At 31.7% G+C, this 16,791-nt stretch overlaps 2 protein-coding genes across 2 annotated transcripts; one reads left to right on the top strand and one right to left on the bottom strand.

Moving 5' to 3' along the window:
* Positions 1-2,375: 2,375 nt before the first annotated feature.
* LOC132713017 (ankyrin repeat domain-containing protein 39-like) lies at positions 2,376-5,456 on the bottom strand. Its single transcript, XM_060695455.1, has 3 exons — positions 5,247-5,456; positions 4,159-4,365; positions 2,376-3,920 (listed from the first exon to the last, which is right to left on the bottom strand). The coding sequence occupies exons 1-3, from the start codon at positions 5,454-5,456 to the stop codon at positions 3,759-3,761; spliced, it is 579 nt and encodes a 192-aa protein (XP_060551438.1). The 3' UTR covers positions 2,376-3,758.
* A 76-nt stretch (positions 5,457-5,532) lies between these two features.
* On the top strand, positions 5,533-15,731 carry LOC132713016 (ubiquitin-like-conjugating enzyme ATG3). Its single transcript, XM_060695453.1, has 10 exons — positions 5,533-5,672; positions 5,975-6,016; positions 6,856-6,976; positions 8,999-9,109; positions 9,744-9,799; positions 11,042-11,173; positions 11,666-11,809; positions 12,619-12,746; positions 13,246-13,314; positions 14,273-15,731. The coding sequence occupies exons 1-10, from the start codon at positions 5,595-5,597 to the stop codon at positions 14,352-14,354; spliced, it is 963 nt and encodes a 320-aa protein (XP_060551436.1). The 5' UTR covers positions 5,533-5,594; the 3' UTR covers positions 14,355-15,731.
* The last annotated feature ends 1,060 nt before the right edge of the window (positions 15,732-16,791 follow it).

The raw sequence follows: 16,791 nt of genomic DNA, 5'->3' as shown, positions 1-16,791 counted from the left end.
AGCAAAATGCAAGATTCTCACTATCACTTGATATTTTACGCCAAAAACAAAAAACAAAATTACCTTTTGATCCATTATTTTTAAGTGACGTCACAAATTGACTTTGGTGACTGTGAAGTTTTATATCAAACTTGTGTGTGTAATGGTTATGTTACATTGAAAAACAAGTGATGTCATGGGTTTAATAGCAATTATAATTTAAGCGTTATTTATTCCGATGTGTACTAGATGTAATGTGTTAACATAGGTGAACAAATGTGGCATGATCAAAGAAAAGAAAAAAGTGATACTTATTTTGATCATAATACTAAATGTGTTTGACAACATTCAAAACCATGATGGAAAAAAGTGCTTTTTATACGCCCGTTTGAAAAACGGGACGTATTATTACTTATGTGATACATTATAGGTATTTTATGTCTCAAATTTTCCTGTCATATTGAAGCATGGGACCAATGTAATGAACACATTCCAGTTTTATTGAACTGGATATAATATTTGTATTATGTATGACATTTGTTTTAGTGCTATATGCTTGTCAAGATTGTATAATAACTTATTTTTGTTTGGTAGTGAATGCAGTCATATTGGCAGTAATAAATGATAACTGTTTAAATTATCATACATAGAAATGCCACTAATGATCAAAGCCCCGTTTCTGTTGTGTATATTTTTTTTGATTTACATTTATAGATTAGCAATTGATTGATTTAATGTCATTTTGATAATTTAAAAAATATATCTAGTAAAATATTGATGTATTGACTACTGTTACAGTTTGCTCTTGCCATGTAAACATTATTTTGATTGGTTAATAATAATAAAAAATAATCCATTTCTATTGGCCGTAATGATTTGCCTGTGGGGCCAGAGCTAAGACTGATATGCAGTCTGACAAGGCTCTGTATTGTCTGCTGCTTAATTTGTATTATGTTGATACTGATACCCCTAAAACACACAATGGACAGGTCTAATCTCAAAGTCAGACTAGTCCATTATACTTGTTTAGCTGGGTTAGAGTTAAAAAATCTCACTTTTAACAATTGTACTTCAAATAAATGTATATTGAAATCTCGAGTCTTCAAAAACTCCAACTTTGTTTATTTATTTGTACAGAACGACTTTACTTGTTTTGCGATATATTTTTTTTTTGGCTTGTTACAATTGTAGTAAAGAACATTTATTAGTCCCCTACCGGTTTAACCGGAGGGGACTTTAGGTTTACCCTCCGTCTGTCTGTCTGTCTGTCAGTCCGTCCGTCCACAAAACTGGATCCCGCGATAACGCAAAAAGTACTGAAAATATTTTTATGAAACTTGATATATGGATAGATGGCAGTATGGAGATTATGCACGTCTTTTTTTTCTTCCTATGTTGAAAATTCTGGTTGCTATGGCAACAAATAGTCTGAAAATATGGCAAATTTTAACACATAAACTGGATCCAGTGATAACTCAAAAAGTACTGAAAATATTTTTATGAAACTTGAAATATGGGTAGATGGCAGTCTGGAGATTATGCACATCTTTTTCTTTTCTTCCTATGTTGAAAATTCTGGTTGCTATGGCAACAAATAGCCTGAATTTCAAAAATTTTCAGCTTTTTCACTATAAGTTCTTTATTTCTTAAGGTGTTTACTTCAAACTTTAAATATAAGTTTCTAGTCATCAACCACATCATATGTGACAAGGTTTACAACTCTAGCACAAAAATTATCAGTATTACCTCCCTTGAACTTAGAATTTTGATGGAAAAAAAATGTTGTCTTTTTTAAATAACTTCTTTATTTCCTAATGTATCTACTTCAAACTTCATATATATGTTTCTTTTTATCACTCAACATTTTTGAGAAGGTTAAATACTCTAGCAAGACTATTTCCAGAATTATGTCCCCCTTGAACTTAGATTTTTTTTGAGAAATTGGTATTTTTCACTCCAACTTCTTCATTCCTTATAGGATTTACTTTTAAATCCCACATCGTAATAATATGACAAGGTTGTATAAACATAATTTCCTTACTAGGCCAGGGAAACTTAACACATTACTGTGATATAGACAAACTTAGAACTCAAAAGATTTAAGTTCATTCATGTCATTCATTCACTGGTAAAATTGACTGGCCAATGGCCCATCAGAAAGTTGCTGGGGTTCTAACCGGTAGGGGACTTATGGATTGCTTGCAATACTATGATAATTGCTTGTTTAACATACACTGCAGACTTCTTAAACTGTTTAGGATTTGTTATTCACTGTTAAGTATTCATTAATTCGGTTGTATCTGTTTAGTATTTTATAAATTCTGTTTCCAAGAGCACTGGCGTATTAAACAAATTACTACATTATGACGGGAAAAGTTTATGTCAACACTTGGAAGTAACAACAAAGAAACTTTTTAATATGATAATTTTCATGTTATTGGTTCTATTATCTTGTATCATGAGTTTAAAATGTCTACAGTTAAATTTAAGATACCTTTCAGGCTATACAAGGCACAGTAGTATCAAGGGTGGTCACTCTTGTAGAATGATTATACATGTATCTGGTTTTTTTATATCTTTCTAGATCTGATATAATACTTGTTAGCATCTAACTTGTTATCCCACCGTCCTGCCAGCATTGAATAAATTCTATTTAAGAGTGATATGTCTTGTTGTTATTTTTCTCTCATGTTTAGGTGACCCACTAGTCCTGAGAAATACAAATTTGTTTCTCGCATATCATACTGTTGTGGAAGCTGTGTGGAAAATGGTATCTTGCGGTCTCCACATGTAAGATAAGGTATATGCTTCAAATAACATCATTCTGAGTCTGGCGCCTTAATAAATGAGTTGTGTACATGACGTTGTGATGACATCCTTCCATTCGTTATGAATAAGATTGTAAATTCATAAGTTATGCTACTATCAAGTGTACTAAATGAAAAATGTTTTTGTAAATCGTTTTCCACTGTAATTGGTATGAAATAGGCAAGAAGAAAAAAACACTGGACTTTTGTCTCAATAGAACTGTCTAGTTACTCTCAGTTAAAGTTACCCTCAAGCCAGATACTCTGCTCTATGTAATAGAAAGAGCATTGAAACACGAGACTATCTGATTTGTACAAGGGGGGCATAGCCCCTGAGTATTTAATCAGATCGCCGATGTTTTGATGTTCTTTCTCTTTTGTATCATAGTCAAACAAAAAAACACGTTCCCTGTTGTCAAAATATGAAACCCCAGAAAAAAGTAACCAATGAACGAGCATCTGAATATGATATTTCTATCGCTTTCCCTTTCTCTGCCGTCACAATAAGTAAACCCCAGCAAAAATGAGCCAATCAATGGACATGCTCTGGAGTGCGGGTAACTAATACCTGCACTCCAGTTAATGCACTGTGCATGTATATGTATACGATTTAACTCTGACACATTTTCAACAGAAAGGTCCCTTAACTATGAAACAAACTAGCAGATACTGTAAGAGTTTTATAGTTATTTTAACATCATGTCCACTGATTGTCCAAAAAAATTCGGCTGACTATAAACAAATGAAAATTTAGGAGTGCAAGTAAAAAAATTTGTGCACCAAAACAAGTTCAGAGGAGGTTTTCTTAAAGCTCTGTTGTTTGAGATTTCTAAAATTAAACCACTTTCTTTTGTCTTAGCTGTTCACAGTTCTGTTGGGAAATAACAGTAATTCAGGTTCTGTCACATTTATATCATTATTTCACACAACACTCTGCAGCTAATTGGTCTACTTGTGACTTAACATCGTATTTCAGGATTGCTCTTGTTTTAATTCAAGAAGAGATTTCACATTTGAACACTCTTTTGTGACACAGTCTGTTGGAGTGCGACCTCTGTTATCTTTATGGAAAACACTGTCTTTTGCTGCTTTCATTAATATCTCTACTACAGGTGCAAAACCCTTTTCAGCAGCCTGGTAGAAAAAGAGAAAAAATTCATTAAAATCATAACAGACATATTGAATGAATTCACTTTTCATTTGATTCCTTATTGCATGAAAATAATTGTGAGTATTTGGTTAGAAAAAAAATTGAAGCAATGCGATATCTATATACTGTCTGGTGAAAATATTGGATTAGATTTCTACTGGTAGGCTGGGTTTAATCTGCTTACAGCTTGATAACAAAAGGTAGCAATAAACTCTCACATACTTTGTGTAAGGGAAGTTTTCCATCAGAATCTGCTATCAAAGGGTCAGCTCCATGCTTTAGAAGTAGTTCCACTATATCTGTATGTCCGCAATACGCAGCCCTATGGAGAGGTGTCACACCACCTGAACGTGTCTGAATATTTGGTGAGGCATTATTGTCAAGCAACAGTTTACATATTCTTGTGTGACCATTTCTACTTGCATAATGCTGCAAATATAAAAAGCAAATTCAGTATATTATCTCCCCTTCCTCTCAAAAATCACAGCTGAGAAGTTTCACTAGCAAGGGCTATAACTCTGAGATCAAATTAATTCTGGAATGTGTCAACAGCAAGGGCAATTATTAGTTTCAGCAGCAAGGGCAATAACTCTGTTCAAACAAAAGTAATCCTGATGACCTCCAACTTCATCATGAATTGATTTATGATTTAAACATATTTTATTGCCAAAAAAGTAGACATATACATACATGTAGACAGTTACAATACAATGACTTGACATATTTGGCAAAAGGGTTGACCCACAAGTTCTCTCAACATTAGCAACGGGTCATCATGAATTAAAAATATGAACATTACTTTTAAACATACTAACATGCCTGTAATTATCCGTGAAATTCCTATCATAAATTCAAGTCATTAAATACGCAATCAGGTCAACTCGTCCCGTGGTCAACTTGTCCCGTGGTCAACTCGTCACCTTTTTAGTCAACTCGTCCCCTACTTTTGATCAACTCGTCCTCAATAAGAGCCAGATTCCTTTGTATCTCATAGCTGTCTCTGAAGTGACTTGTCTAGAGTCATGTCTACGTCCCCGCTAGGGGTTTGACATTAATGGAAGATAGATAGAAATGATAATCGTGTTATCATATGTGCAATATCCATGATTTTGATCGAAAACAAGTCAAAAATGACTAAAAACTACAATTGTTATGAAGATCTATACTGCAGAATTTGAGAAAATGTGTTAAAACCTACTATCTTATGTCAAATGAAACATTTTAAATACCATAGAGCTTTCTGAAAATGTGTTACTAAAGCATTAGATAAAGGCTATAAATCAAAAATTATCTGAAAGAAATTGCCATACTAGAGCTGTGTAGCCTGAAGTGTCACATTTGTCAACTGGGTCGTTTTTCTTCTCAAGAAATTTCACAACATCTTCATATGATCCGTCTAATGCGGCTGTCCATATACCCCTACTAAAATCTAGTTCTTCTAATGTTTGTTGAACAGACGGGTTAGTTGAACTGTGTGCACACTCGCATTTATGCTCTTTTTCACACATTTTTATCACCATTCGAGTTTGACAGCTGCATCGCGAATACTAATGAAACTGAAAGTAGACTCTTCAATCTTGAAGTCACATAACGTCCTATCCGGAAAAGAGAGTTTGGACTTCGATTTATTTTCGAAATCGTGTTGATGACGGTGTAAAATGGCAATGCAGAACATTTTTAACACTGTTAAGGGTACTGCTCTAGGTGTTGCTGAATATCTTACACCTGTCCTAAAGGTTTGTGCTCGGAAAATTGACATTTTGATGCGTCATAAACTAAACTGATTTCGGATAGATCATAACATTGAAAAACACTAATTATAATAATACTTTCTTTATGTAAATGTCTATTTATACGGCATTGAATATTTTTGCAACTGTTTAAATATATGTTTAAGACTTCGTACAAGAAAATGGAGCATGAAACAATGTTTTTAAAGCAATGTACTTCCTCTTTCATTTATGAAAGAAAAATCTATTTTTATAAATGATCTGGAGTTATTTATAATTATTTTAATTGTTTACTGTTTATATTTCAGGAGTCAAAGTTCAAGGAAACTGGTGTTATAACTCCAGAAGAGGTAAACTTGCTCTTAAATTCACATTATTACTCATTTTAGGCATAAACGAGAATAAATTAATTTTTCTTTTTGTTACTCAAAATCTTTACATAGCCCATATTATCTGTTATATAGATCTATTAATGTAAATAAATATTCTCCAAATCATTAATTTTAGAAAAAAAATGCAAACCCCCATTGCAAGTTCAGTGTAGGCTACTTTGTATCTGGAACTTGTGAATAGCTTCAATAAGGATGGTGATTAAAAGATTAAAAAATACTAAAATATCTGTTTTAAAGATAAAAAGGTGTAGAGAATAAAAATCTAATAAGTTTATAATTTATTACCACTAACTTGTCCTGGATAGCAAGATAGTAATCTAATCATAAGACCCAAATTTTACTGTCTTCTATAATGAAAGTCTGCTGTCTTTGATAATTTACTTGAACTTTGATAGTAACTAATATGCACTTTAAATTAAAGATAAAATGGTTATTTAATATGACCAGTCAAGTGAATTTATGAAAGTACATGTAAGTCTTTTTATCATTCAATTTGTTAAAAAAGGTATGTACTGTCAAGGCCCCTAACAGAAATCAAAACTATCTGAATTTAAGCAATACATACTTTAGTAAAACTTCATCCTAACAAATAAAAAGTTTTGCCTGTTTGCCATTGTATATTATCTTTTTTTTTCTTGGAAAAAAGGGGGGATAAGAGAACTACTGTTAAATTTTTATCATTACAATCATATTTATAACCTGAATAAGACATACTAATTTTAGTGCTGCTTATAGCATGATATAAATACACTCAGTACTATATAAATATGTTAATACTTTGCTATTTTATATGACAGTTTGTGGCAGCAGGTGATCATTTAGTACATCATTGTCCAACATGGCACTGGTCAGCTGGGGAAGAATCTAAGAGAAAACCATACCTACCAGCAGATAAACAATTTCTCATTACAAAAAATGGTAAGTCTTAGATTCAACCTGTTATTATCTTATTAATACAAGTTACAACTGGTAAAATCAACAGTATGATAAGATAAATTAATTGACTTAAAAAACTATAAATTCTTTTAGAAACAATTAACAAAATTTGTAATAAGGGAGTTATGTTCTTCAAATAAATAACTGTAAATTATTGTTACTGACAATTTAAATAAGAATAGTTATGTTTCTTTTAGCTATCAGAGTCCTTATAATGAATTGTATGGAAAGATCATCATTGTAAAATTTAATTTTTAGATGAGACCATGTAGTGGCTTGTATATTATAAGGATACTTTGAAGTTTTTTTAATAACTTAAGTTTTATTACATTCCTATTTATCAGTTTACATAATGAACTTAGTGTTTATTTAATCCAAATTTTCAAGTTCAAGGGCAGATAACTCAAAAACTACCCCCAATTTCTCCCCACTTAAAATGTTTCTGTTATAATGATTTAAGATTGTGCTATGATCAGTCACAGAAGTCAAAGTGTAGTCAATAAATGACTCATATTTTATTTTAATTTCTTTTTAATTGTCAAAATATGGGAGGTTTGAACTTCCACACTTCTTACTATTTCCAACAGCTTTCCCTGTTATTTATAAACAATTTAGGTTATCAAGTAGTGTCACTGCCTCACATAATAAAAGAGTTCAGAAGTTCAGGAACTCAACAGTTGCAAGGGTTAGGGTATTGACCCTAGTGGTTAAATATGTCAATAGATATATGTTGGTTATCAGGATATAAAGATTTAGGTCATGTGTATTTGATATCAATCCATTCATATTTTAAGAAAACAAAAATACACAATCTGATGAACTAGAATAATATGTCACAGTACATGTAAAATTACAATTGGCTTAAATGACTGCCATTGTTATGTGAACATAGCCCATACCTGTAGGAGTTTTGGAACTTTAGAAATGGTGTGCTCAAAATTGTGAGGAAAAAAATATCACAATGACCTAAATTTCCACTATCAATTTAGCCCCTAACTTGTGAACATTAAGGTTGTTGCAAAGTGCTTAAGAAAGGTTGCTTGTATTAAGTCTCAGTTTGTATTGATAACATCTTTAGTATAAATAACATTAAACATCCAAGAAGTGAAGCAAAAACCTTAATGCATTGTTTAACCAGTGTTGCCAAGCAAAACGGTATACTGGTATGAAATTTTAAAGATTCACAAGCAACATTTTATGATCCTATTTGGAGGAGAAAACTTGAATTAATATTTTAATTCTATTTTCAATTTTAATGGGATATAGAGGCTGATAGAGCATGTTAAGCAGTGAAACTGTTATAACCTTTGTCAAAATAATTCTTTTCTTAGAAATAGATAAAAAAAAAACCTAAACGCATCTCTATAGTTTACCAATTTGAAATGACTAAATATGTTATCAGAAATCATTGGTTGATTGTGTACTTTTTGTTCTGTTAATACTATGTTCATCACATACCTGTGCAGCTTTCGTGACTCTGTAAAACTGGTATTACATGGCCATGCATATATTTTGACTTGACCGTATGACATCATATGCTTTATACAACCATAGTGTGAAGTTGCGCTAAATGTTACACTATAAGCGTGTAAATAATAAAATATTATTTTTCACTTTAAACAGTCTTTATTTTGGTATGTGATAAATAGAATATTATATTTGTGTAGGTTCATTACCAAATTTATTGAACTTGTTAAATAAAATAAGAAATGCTAGTGGCTCAATAAAATTATTACTGAATACTCTCATTCAATATCCTCTATTTAATTGACATTTTTGTTACAAAAGATACATTGTAGTCCAATATTTTTCTTACTTTGTTCTGTTGTTACTATTGTATTTTTAATTAAGTGTGTAGAACAGTTTGTTTTATTGATAATATTGTAACATTGATTTAGTATGTAAGATTTATGTGTGATTATTTCCAGTACCATGTTATAAACGAGTAAAGCATGTATTGTTATATTAAGTCAGTATGTAAGATTTATGTGTGATTATTTCCAGTACCATGTTATAAACGAGTAAAGCAGGTAGATAACCACCAGGAAGAGCAAGAGAAAGTGATAGAAGAGAACGACCCTGATGGTGGATGGGTAGATACACATCATTATGCTGGTAAATCTTACATAAAAAAAACATTCACAGATCATGTTTTTATAATTATTACACACCCTTGTTTTTCTTGTTGTTTTTTTTTATACAAATGGCAAATAATTTATTATTAAGAAGAATGCTTACAACACTGAGTAATGTCTTATTTCCCACCTGGTAAGTTGTAATTTTAATGTTAATACTGTGATAAAAAGTGTTATTGAAAATAGTAGCTTTTAATTCTGAGCAGGTAAATTCACAAATGACCAATGAAGATATCTGGTAAATTTTATTAAGTAATGACGTTGGGTTCAAGAGAAAATAATTTAGTTTACAACATTTTGGGACATCCCTGGTATGAAGTGAAAAATTTAGCTAAAAGCATCCCTGCATAAACAAAACAAGTGTAACATAATTTTAATTTTATATTTAATGTAGATATTAAAACAAGTAAAAAAACATTAAGATCGATTGATAGAAAATCTTCATAAATTTACTTTAATTAGTATTATAAAAACAAAATATAATTAGCACATTTTATGCTACCTCAAATCTTAGCAAAAGGTTCTGCTAATAATACTGCCCTTATTTTGGGCATTTGAATGGACATTTATGTATCATTGTATTTCATTTTATATCTTACTATTAATTTTTACAGATCCACAGATGGGTCAGGTACAAGAAGCTGTCTCTGATATGACCTTAGATTCCAAAGTAAGTAACTATTGTGTACTAAATTCATTAAAGCATACACCACTTGCCCCTCACAACTGTTTGTTCGAATCCTACCAGGATTCTTTCATGTGAGGAAGCTACCCAGCTAGCTTATGGAAAGTAAGTGGTTCTACTCAGGTTCCAGTTTGTGCCAAAAATAACGCTTGGAGGAGCACCTGAGGTCTTCCTACCCCAATAAAGCTGGGAAGTCTTCGTATGACATGTATTGTGTTTGTTTAATGTGAAAACCAATAAAAAATTCATACAGTGAATCAAGCAGATTAACCCTTACCACATGATAGATCTTTAAATAAATGGACTTGACCATCTTTCGGTCTAGACAAAACCATCCATTGTTTATAGGGAACATTTGAAAATACGCTAGTATATACTAACTGAAATGCAGACAGTGTAGACCATGATTTTGGCCTGCACTGGTTACATAAGTAGAATCTGTTGCTGACAGTAGGCTAAGAATTAAAGCTGCATGCCTCCAGATTAACAAAAATATTTCAAGGAATCAAATTTGAGAAAAATGTACTAAGATTTAAAAGAAGGTAAAAAAGACTCAAGTAATAATTTACATGTTACCTGCAATTAATAACTGATTTTGTTTTATTTATCACAATATTTCTACTGCATGGAATTGAGCATAAATCTGGAGGCATGCTGTTTTAAAATCAGCTTACTTCTAGCCTAGACTACTGAGTTATTCCCCTTGATGAACTTAAATAAATTCCTTATGGATGTTTTGCATGCAAGTTTAATCTCTCCAACTTCAGGAGGTTTTCACAATGATATGAAACAACAAACATGTCTTTAATGTTAATTATAGGGTTTTGATAGATCACCTATTCTACCATCAGTGTTAATTGAATTATTCCCCTTGATGAAATTTCCAGCATGGAGTTTTCTTTTTCTTATTTTGAATGTTAGTCTGTCCACAAAACTCAATAGGGGAGAGCATCTGATCTGTAAACCAGAGGTTCACTTGTTTAATGTTCATGAATTTCTCTGTGACAGTTGATCTTAGTGACAATTAGGCCAATAGTCATTTGTATCTCACTACTGATTCAGAAATAATGTGGCATTAATAGGTCAGTCACATGCAGAGATGTAAGTAATTATCAGTAAGTTACCCTGGAATGCTGGTTAGATGAACAAACTGCAAGATATTATCAAAAATTTGCTTAAAGTTGACATTAAAACCTAACAAACAAATTTTAATCTTGATGTTTGCAGGATAAGACATCTTCCGCAGATGGAGGTGTGTCAACAGCTAAAGATGATGATGATGACGATGATGATGATGATGGTGAAGCTATGGATATGGAGGCATTTGAAGAAAGTGGAATGCTAGAAGAAAATGACACAGTAAGTTTTCTACTTAGTAGCAATATGCGGATTCAAGTTTTGTAGAATTGAAAGAACGTTCAGAAGAAGTATTTCTAATAATTTTAAGACTGGCATTATACAAGTTATAATTATGCTCTATTGCCAGAAAGCATTGAAGTGTTTGATATACACTAGATGAAAGTTATAACTGCTCTGACTACAGGTTTTTGTATATCTTGTTTTACACATGGATTATAGTGTTCATAATATAAACTCCAATTCATTGGCTTGCATTGTTGATAATGCGCCCAAACTATTCAACTGGGCAACAGATTTTGTAAAATACATGTTCAATATAAATAGGACGTACAATTTGAAATATAGTATTTTTCTTGTATGTAAAATTCAGAATATTTATGTTACAAAAATTTTGTATAACTTAAAAAGTACAGGTCAGCAAACACTTGATTTACTTCCATTGAGCAGGAACATTTATATTAACGAGCATTTCTTAACTCGCCTATATTTCAGGCCACTTTAGTTGTAAAGACTAATGTAGAGCGGCAGATATCAGAATCTGAGAGTGGTGTGTTGCAGACACGAACCTATGATCTCAACATAACTTATGATAAATATTACCAAACACCAAGGCTATGGTTGTACGGGTATGATGAGGTAAGAGCAAATAAATCACTAGATACATATAGTTTAGTTATTGTCATACAAAATAATTTGGTTTATAGTAATATACAGAATTTATTTTAGTTTGATTGTGTAGGAAGCTGTAAGCTTATAGACACACTTACGAATCCGTTCCTGGAACCAACCAGCACTGAGCAAGGAGTGTAAAGTTTCTTGCCCAAGGAGCAAGGACTTGCCCTTGATGGGCTTTGAACCCATGAGCTAGAAATTATTTGATTGCTAGTCTGACATGTTAACCACTCAACCATATTTTGCGTTCTAGTGTCAAGATACTGGCAGGGAAATAATAAATTCAAGCAAATGGAAATCATATACATGTACTTGTAAATCAAAAGGTTTATGTAAAATAGTAATCAAAACATATTTTATGTATATCATAAATTAAAGGCAAAGAGAACTATTGATAAGGTGAAAGTGAATTATTTAAGAAATTGTACAAAAAGGGGTATTTGATAAAATTGGTCTCACAAATTTTAACCATGGAAGTTTCATTGAAATGTTTAAGCTCAAACAAAATTATAATATTTGTCATCAGTTTTGAATTACTGAGGGTCCTTCTAGGCTAGAAGGTAAAGTCACTGGTGTTAGACACAGTCCCTGTATGGCTGTGGTTTAATATTCCTCCAGGGACAGAGATGTGGGCAAGCCATCCATTGAGCCATTGAAAGATTGGTGTTTCTACTATTGTGCATTTTCATGCTTGAAATAATTAAGAAATTTCATAAGTAATTACATGTATATGTGTGATACAAAATTTTGAAAAATTTTCTTTTCATTCTAAGAATCGGACTCCTCTGACAGTAGAGCAGATGTATGAAGATTTCAGTCAAGACCATGCTAAGAAAACAGTAACCATGGAAGCCCATCCACATCTACCGGGACCACCAATGGCTTCAGTACATCCCTGCAGGTAAGAAATAAATTTTGTGTCTGGGTTTGGAAGGGGCAATTGACTGATACCATTGCTGATTACGTTTTCAACTTTCAGTTTGATTTTTCAGTAACTTAGCACCTTGTTTATTGTCAGCAATCAAAGAATTTTGTAGATATGCAGTTAAATATCAGTCATTGATATTAAATATACACACAGTGTGCATATGAAAAACTGTTTGAACTTAATGGGATACAGTTCATGTATGTATGAAAACCAAATATAAAAAATAACTGCAGTATCTTATATGATGCAATTATCATTGTCGGAACAAGTTGAAAATTCTTTATTCAAATCCTACTCATTTTGGGACAGCACTTCCCTATTTTTTCAAGGAGAAGTATGAAAAAAATATAAAAAAAAAATAGTAGAAATTTTTCAGTGAAACATGAACTATGAAAAAATACTAAGATAATATGTACTGCTCATATTAGCTCTTTATTATTTTATTTTTAAACTGTCACTATGTTATTTTTAGACATGCAGATGTGATGAAGAAGATAATAGAAATGGTGGCCGAGGGAGGTGGTGATCTAGGTGTTCATATGTATCCTTTATAAATACATGTTTTTCTTGCATATCAGACAGGATTATCTCCCGTTAACAACGGTGCTTTAAAACCCTTTCTTGCATATCAGACTGACGTTTCCGTGAGTTTTACCCATGCCGGAAATTTCATCTGGCATGGGGGGTGCCAGATGAGTCGCGTGCTGTACAATAGCACGCTTAGGATGTCATTTTACCGCTATGAATGAAGTTGTAATTCATACACTGTTGTAAGAAAATAGTTACGGTTGTAATGATATAAATTTTTATTGAAATTAAAGATAAAGAATTAAAAATATAATGGAATATGGTAGAATATGCAAGAAAAAATATCTGACATATGTCATGGGCGGGTCACCTCGGGACGGATATTACGATCCGAACTGCAAAATTTGACAGATATTATTAGTCTTAAATCCCCCATGAAAGAAAAGTTGCATGTTTTAAATGATGTCATTGCCACGGGCCTTTTATGAATTAATTGCGTTCTAAGGATGATGTCCTTTTACGGTTATGAATGAAGTTTGTAAGTTCATATGCAACCATAAGAAGAAAGTGTGTAATGCAGAGCCTCATAATCGCCGTAAACAGTTACCCTGGAGCTAGATATTCCAGTCTGTACCGACAGCCAGTGTAAGATTCTTATAATCTTTAACATGATTATTTCGGAAACTAGAAAACTCTTGTAACATGCCTGAATAATGTATGAAACATTAACTTGATGCAAACTTACATTATAGAAAAATGTCATTGAAGACATAGTTTTATTTATTTAGGGTGTTAATGTATTTTTGAAAAATACAATTAACACCCTAAATAAATAAAACTAGGTCTTAGTGTCAAGTGTGTAGGGGAGAGGGTGTAGGGAGGGAGGGTAAGTGATATGGCTATATATTATATTGTTTTATTTTTCTAACAAAATTAACATCAACACATTATATCCTTAACTGTTTATTCAGGTATTTAATGATATTCTTGAAGTTCGTTCAAGCTGTAATTCCGACCATAGAATACGACTACACACGCCATTTTAACTTGTGATGCACCTTAACTACCACGCAATATATACTTATACTTGTTCATATAATATTATCTCTGATGTTTTTATGTAAACTGACAAAAATAAATCATCCTTCTTGAGATTCAGTTTCAATTTCTCCTCTTCGTTTTTGAACAGTGATGATTTACTTGTTTTCTGTCTCAAGAATCGGCTTTGGTATCTGGTATTCTTGAAAAATGGTGGAGACAAAAATTTTAAATACAGTTGTGCTACTTTATATTCATGTGAATTAATACTTTACTAATTCCAATTTGAGGAAATTATTTTGCTATGTGCAAATCGTGTGAAAATGTATTCCAAAAAAAAGGAAATCAACCTCCGAGATTTCATATTTCTTAGAAATATAAATGAATGTATGTAACAATGTTTCATTGTATTAATGTTTGCAATAGCTGCTTTGATTGGGGGGGATGATAAATTTGATTAAACCTTATTGCATAATTACTACTCATGCTGAAAAAGTATTGAAATGTCTTTAGATTGTGCTTACTGTTACTTGTGTGGAAAAGTACTCTAAATTGGATCAACCAGCAGTAGATTGCTTGTTATTGTTGTTATAAATGTGAAAAATGTACTGAGAAAATAATTTAACCCACCTAACATTTCAATGTGCTATATATAACACAGGAAATAGTGACAGGATAAAAATAACACCATAATTTTATTTCTGCTTACTCTGTAACTCAAGTGGAAAAATACCAAACAAAGATTACTACAACTGAAATACGGAAAAATACTAAAAATAAATGACAAGAACTTCAAGAACATTCCATTGTGTTATATGCTACTCAAGTTGGAAAATGTTGACACAAATTAACAATCACTAAAATGGATGGTGAAAATTTCTGTGATTAATAAATGTAGAAATTTCTTGGATCTTTTACGAAATTGTTGTCATGATTTAACAATTGAATGATTTTGTATTTTTTATCCATACCCTGCTGGGACTGAAAGTGTTTAGACTTTGCCACAAGTATAGAACCTTCACATCAGTGTAATCTGATCAGGCTCTATAATGTTGGTTGCCCACTTTTTGTATTTTGACACTGAAATCCCTTCAAGTTGGAATGGACTGTACCATATTCAAAACAGTTCAAATATATTACACAAATTCATCAGGTTATGGGTTAAATGCATTGGTACATGTATATGTTTTTTTTTGAAAAATGGATAAACATAAGAAATAGTGTTGACATTTCAGTGAAATTGTTACTTTAATATAAATAATTAATTATATGTGTATAGCTTTAATGGTAAGCACTGTTCTGAAGCATTTTAATTGTTGGTGAATTATTATCTTTTATGTTGCGCTTGGCCCATCATGTAATGCCAAGCTTTGATTAAAAGATATTTTCAGATTTTTCTTAGTTATTTTTTGAGGATTGGGGATATCCCACATTGTAAATTTAAAGGATATTATAAAGCTTTCAGGATAAACAGACAATGAATCTTGATATCTTACATTATTATTTTACTTCAAATTGACCGTCCAAAGTGAAAAATTTCATTTTTTATGTTTGGCCAGTAATTAAGAATATTACTTTTTAAAAATGATATTTGGTACAAATTCTCACTGTTGGTGAATGAGAAGATCAAAATACTGAGCTAAAACTAGTGATGCAAGTAGGCAGTAGAAGTAATAGCTTACATTTAATGAATAGTCTAATTTAAATAAACATCAATATTTTGATCTTCTCATTCACTAACAGTGAGGATTTGTACAATATATGGAGAGCTGTCCTATTCAATCTAGCATGCGGGCCAAGATTTTACTTTAAAGTTCTTATGCATAAAATATTTTTTAATTTAACTTCTTTATTTATTTGTGGAATTTCAACTTCAGACCTCAAATATATGTTTTTTATCATTTCCCTACATCATAATTTATAAGACAAGGTTCATTACTCTAGCACATATACTTCCAGAATGATTTCCCCTTTAAAATTACAAATTTTCATAGATTTATTAATCTTATCAACTTAGTTATATACCAGCATTTCTAACATCAGACCAACTGAAATATATGGTAATCAGACTGCTGAAATATATTGTAATAAGTTCTGCCAAGATCTTGTTAAAACACCAGAATAGGTTGAATCAATCCAAAGGAAATAATTAGTGAGCAGCAACGTTGTATTTGAATGACATAAAAGAATAAAAGCAATACTCATCAGAGTTGTGGCACAATATGACCAGCAAATTGTTTTAAATAATCGAACAAAAAGTTTTATCAACATTGTATTCAGTGCCAGGGACATTGGGATGCTTTTCCAGTTAAGGACAACATCTACAAATGTTTTAAAAATAATCATCAACTAATGGATAAAAAATGACATCCTATTGTGACCTAATGAAAACCTATTGTGACCTAATGACCGACTTTCATTTAAGGTTTTTTTCCTTTCCTGGTGATGTATG

The sequence above is a fragment of the Ruditapes philippinarum genome, unplaced genomic scaffold, assembly GCF_026571515.1.
Source record: "Ruditapes philippinarum isolate M1 unplaced genomic scaffold, ASM2657151v2 ctg2158_1_1_1_1, whole genome shotgun sequence".
In the NCBI taxonomy this organism is placed as follows: domain Eukaryota; kingdom Metazoa; phylum Mollusca; class Bivalvia; order Venerida; family Veneridae; genus Ruditapes; species Ruditapes philippinarum.
The sequence above is the reverse complement of the archived record's forward strand: the minus strand, read 5'-3'. Positions and strand labels throughout refer to the sequence as shown.